At 36.9% G+C, this 5,278-nt stretch overlaps 2 protein-coding genes across 2 annotated transcripts in view; both read right to left on the bottom strand.

Annotated features, from left to right (window-relative positions):
• Positions 1-35: 35 nt before the first annotated feature.
• Positions 36-1,882, bottom strand: LOC106748547 (myoneurin-like; the record flags this gene model as incomplete). The annotated part of the gene is made up of 1 exon (XM_014627206.1): positions 36-1,882. A coding segment is annotated over one exon (510 nt), but the record flags the coding sequence as incomplete, so codon positions are not given.
• LOC106748560 (longitudinals lacking protein, isoforms F/I/K/T-like) overlaps positions 1,791-5,278 on the bottom strand; it is a 17,060-nt gene continuing 13,572 nt past the window's right edge. Inside the window, exon 4 of the mRNA XM_014627220.1 lies at positions 1,791-4,488. Coding sequence (XP_014482706.1) covers positions 4,061-4,488 — 428 coding nt within the window. The 3' untranslated portion in view covers positions 1,791-4,060. The remainder of the gene's footprint in view (positions 4,489-5,278) is intronic.

Raw genomic sequence — 5,278 nt, 5'->3', positions numbered from 1 at the left:
TATATATATATATATATATATGCATGTATTCTCTATAATGTGTGTATTTTGTGAAGTATGATTAAGAGGACACGTCTTCAGTTTTTATAAGCCATCAAAATATTTTACGAATAGTACGCGGCAGTGATGTACATATACGCCACATTTTTTGAAGATTTGATATATATCTGATAATTAAAGTAGATATAATGATGTTTCGCACGTACAGAGCGACGATGAAAACATTCAACTCAACGATATATCAATGAAATTTCCAAAGAGTTCCATTAAGCAGGATTTGCTTAACGCGATCTCGTTACTTGGGATGAAGGTTCGATATAAAAAATTAACGAGCGTATTAACGTAATAGACGAGATGCGTCCGAAATTGTAGTATAGAAAAAAGCTGCTAGAAATAAGTCGAAAATCTCCATTTTCGACTTAGCTTTTCGTGAGAAATCACCCCTCTTCCGGTTGCACCACGATTTCGGTCATGTATCGCGTGCATGAAATCGATTTTGATAGATACAAAATTATCAATATATTAAGTTTCACAAAAATCAGAAAAAGACATGTTCCTCGTAGTCATTTACCTTACACATATTTAACACCAAATATTTTAGTCATAATTATAATCCTATTCAGCGGTCTATTTGCCAAATTACCATCATGCAGTATTTTATAAAAGTTGTCAAACAATAAAACGATCCGAGAGTTATCAAATTGAAAATGTATGTGCGATCCTCCACGATGAAATACTATCAATTTCTAAAATTCGATAGCATTTAAGAGTCTAACGGTTTCTTGAGGCCGATAGACGAAGTTCTGCTTTCATGATCGTTTTAAATATACGATGATCAACAGGAGATCGGCCACATTCGATGACTAACATAGTAAAATTACAAGTAGTATATAAACTACTGAGAAGGATCATGACCGAAACCGTCTGACGTTAAATATATGTCAATGACTTAAAACGACAAAATTCGTGCACTAATAACGCCGCGCCAAGAGATCTATTTTGTAACTTTTAACGACAATATCGTTATCGTTACATTGTCGTTACGCAAGTGTAATATATGGTAGAAAAACTGCGGAACAACGACGTAACAATAACGACACTGTCGTCAATAGTTACAGAATAGGCCCGTAAGTCGCTTATTGTTCAATCTCCTCTCCTATAAATTTCAGTCATTTCAAGAACATCTGAAATGATGACATTTATCAATCGAAGCACAATGAAACAGAATAAACGAATACGTGTTCTAAATACCAGTTGAATTCTTTGTTCCCATTGGACACGACAGTTCGTCGCAAATCTTCATATTCTACATTACGCGATTCAGCGTCGGAGAAGGTCGCCCTTCATCCCGGCAACGATCTCTTAGTCGACCTCAGTCGACCTCTATTTTCGGGATATGTCGCCGGGAGACATCGAACATATAAGGATCCAAATCGGGGTGTTGGCGACGTATGTGGCGCAACCAGTGTGCTTTGCGCTTGCAACGTTGCGGACATTGCGGGCACTTAAATTGCGGCTCCTTGCCGCACTCCCACTGCGTGTGGCGCTGCAACGAATCCTTTCTCATGTACGACCGGCCACATTGTTCGCACACGAACTGACCGTGCAGCCTCGCACCAACATAATCGCTCGCCTTCGGTATCTTCAGCTCGGCGAACGGCGGCAGCAATTTCTTCTTCTCCGAAACCTGTACTTGCACCTGCACCGGCAAATCCACGAGTTCCTCTATCGACGCTCTATTCGCCCGCCTCTTGCGCTTGATGGCATCTGGAAATAAAAAAAGAAGGAGCTTTAGGCCAGTTCCACCATCCCACACGAGACGCTCCGACGAGCCGCTGTAAATGAACGACTCGCCGTGGGAGTGTCGACGGGATCCCCGATTTTACGCGACCCGTTCATTCTGGATGAGTCGTCGATAATTCGCGACTGACGGTCGTCTTCTGCGAACGAATGAGAAAGAGCTTAACAAGCGATCGGCGGTTCCAGAATCCGAGTGCTGTACGCTTCCACATCTGGGCGAAATCTGTGAATTCATACGTCAATCGAATCCATCACTTACCAATAGACCTTAGCAGAATGACTGATTTGTAATTTTAAGACAATGTTTTATGTTGTAAATCTTCGTCTACATTTTCACTTTTTTTTTACTTTTTTTTTTATATAGAGATTCGTCATGAATCACAAACAGAACGGCTTTTTAGTTTAAAACGCCGGACAAACGCAAAACAGTCATTGTACGTTATTTAAGACAAAACTTAAGACATGCAACGTTGTCTCGAACTAATAAGACAGTCATTCCACTGAGGTCCTTACCGACTACTTCGTTTCGCGACACTTCGTTTCGCTGAAGACAACCATTGTTTAGAGAAACAACGAAAAATCGTAGAGAACAGATCATACGATTTAAAAGAAAAATTCAGCGTAGATCACCGGTCGCCCACGCGGCAACAAACGTGTTAAGGGAAAAAACCCATAACTGGATGTAGCTTGATGTAATTTATAAAATTTAATCGACTTTATTGATTTTAGTTTAATCAAATATTGAATACGATTCGTAAATCTTAGACTAAATATAAATCATATCTCTAAATATAAATCCTATCTCTATTTCAACGATCCGAAAACAAAAATGTTCGTGAGTTTGGGGTTCTCCTTGAAAGAAAAGACTACGTAACTGATAAAACTTAAATATTAATTGAAGTGTAAGCTTCGTTGAACAAATAAATGTTAAGTTAAACATAAAATCTACATTGATCTTAGCACCTTTTTCAAAACACTTTTCAATATCGTCTCGTATGTATGTACAAGCAGCAAGACAGACTTCAAATTCACTGAGTAAAATATATCAGTGTCATTCTAAGTTAATAATTTAAATGAATAATAGTGTGGTGTAAATGCATGCGTGTAAATGTACTGACGATCGGAATCTGAAGGTGTCGGACGACAATATATGGAGAAACAAGAATTTAGGTCATTTTGTTTTAACTTTGCTACTGTGATAACGTCACCGATCATTAAATTTATGTAATTTCACGACGAGATTGGATAACATTGTTAACATGCAAAATAGTGACGTTCGTCAGTTACATCGTGAGAAACTTATTCTTCACAGGATTAGATACGCATACATAAAATTAATAAATACATAAATATAATACAAAACGCATCGCACGCAATTTATATTTTATTAACAAATTAAAATAAATTTCGTCTTAATGAATGATAAGCCTTCAAAGGAACTTATGTGTTTTCAATCGACGTTTAATAACACGTTTAATCTACTTAGTATCGGTGCAATAAATGCAGCGGACACATCGATATTTCTTCGAATTCCGACACTGCCGGCAATAATCGTAATACGTTGAATGACTGAAGCCAAATTTGTGACATTCGTGATACTTCAATATAAGTCCTGTTTCGATGTCCATTCGATCTATGTAATTGTTGTCAAGCGAGGCATCTGAAAAAGCAGAAAAAAGGATAAACGACTACTCAATTATCTTTACGGACGACACATAGCATCGAAAGCACTGTAAAGAAGGCTGGAAAGAAAGAATGTAGTAAACAAATACATTCCGATAGGTACGGTCGAATTTGAAATAATAGTTTCAACGAACTATTTTTCGCACGCTAAATTTAATTTTCGTTTACCTGAAGAAATATTTTTTATCTTCTGCAAAACATTTGATTACATAGATCCTTCGAAAACACCGAAAACAGTATCTCAGAAAAGAATCTCACCTCAATTGAGAAGAAAAAAGAAAAAAACATCAACCAATCGTATTACAAATTCAAAACTGTTTATAAAGAGTCACGTATTTTAGCTACTTACCTTCCAAAGATTCTCACTCGCATACCTGAAATAGCATAACGGGGTTAATTTAGGCAAAAACATAGACACAAGGTGAACTGAAGAATATAGAAATTCCTGAAATTAAAAGTAAAACAACGAGTTACGAAAACGAAGCCTTTTCTTTATTCCGAGATCAAACACTGAAATATAAAAGTGTATGCTTCATTGATGTCGAGCGGCTCGCTTGAGTAAACGAACGAGCTTTCTTTACGACTTATCTTTACGAGGTCTCGTGTTGTAATGCAGTAGCATGTGCCTACGCAGGTTACTTCTCCTTCGCGACTTGTAAGCGCAGAAGGGGCAGCCGAACTTAGGATCTTTCTTGCACTCCACGCTTCGATGGTAGTTCAACGATGCCCGGGTCCTATAGGGCTTGCCACAAGATTCGCAGTTGTATCTCGCGCTTGAAGAAGGTTTTGCACAGTCCTTGCCCTGATCTGATTTTGCGTTGCCGTCGGGATCTGATTTCACAATAACTTTGCCGTAATCTGGTTTCACGTTGTTGTCGATATTTGCTTTTATGTTGTCGTCGATATTTGTTTTCGCGTTGTCGTCAGTATTTGTTTTCACGTTGTCGTCGATATTTGCTTTCATGTTGTCGTCGATATTTGCTTTCACAATGTCCGTACTGTGATCTGAAAATATACAAAAAAAGAAACATACTTGTTAATAGGAGGATGATACAGCGTAGAAAGTCCTTTCTATTCGCAAGACGTGCATTCACATCGATTCTTTATTAAGTGTTTACGATCTTTCAACATTTATTCGTGACGTCGTTGAAAAGTTCATTTGTTTACAAAAATTTAAGTAACCATTAACATACATGCGGACATGTAAGTATACATGTATACTTATAAGTATACTTATACATATATACAAGACACTTAAGACATATTTAAATATATTTTATTTATAATATTGGTTACGCAAGAAGCCAATCACGTACAACGGCAAAACGTTTGAGCCAGAAATAACATGTTTAAGTGACGCCCATTTAATGATCTATTAAAAAACAATTATTTCATTGGAATATTAATGAAAATAATGAAATCGTTAAAATTAAGAAATAATATTAAGAATAAATTAAGAAAATGATGTCCCCTCCAATAATTGACGGCTATAGAACTCATCATAGAATCATTTTTTAATCAAAACTGATAGAGCAATCACAAAAATTCGCATTGTCATTATATTAGAAAAGTACGATCTTTTATCACAAATTTTATTCCTGAGATATCTTGGTCAAGAGCCTATTTAACGTAAAAAAATCCGAGTAAACTAACATTTCAATGTGTGTCGTATACACAGTCGCGTTCGAGCAGTCAAAGTTATGTACTTAGCAGTACGGAGCTACCACGCTACTTGTTAAGTAGATATTTAAAAATAAAGAGAGAGAGAGAGAGAAAGAGAGAGAGAGAGAGAGAG

The sequence above is a fragment of the Dinoponera quadriceps genome, unplaced genomic scaffold (assembly GCF_001313825.1).
Source record: "Dinoponera quadriceps isolate SergipeBrazil2010 unplaced genomic scaffold, ASM131382v1 scaffold2171, whole genome shotgun sequence".
Taxonomy (NCBI): Eukaryota; Metazoa; Arthropoda; class Insecta; order Hymenoptera; family Formicidae; genus Dinoponera; species Dinoponera quadriceps.
Note: the sequence above shows the minus strand (reverse complement) of the source record. Positions and strands in the feature narration are given on the sequence as shown.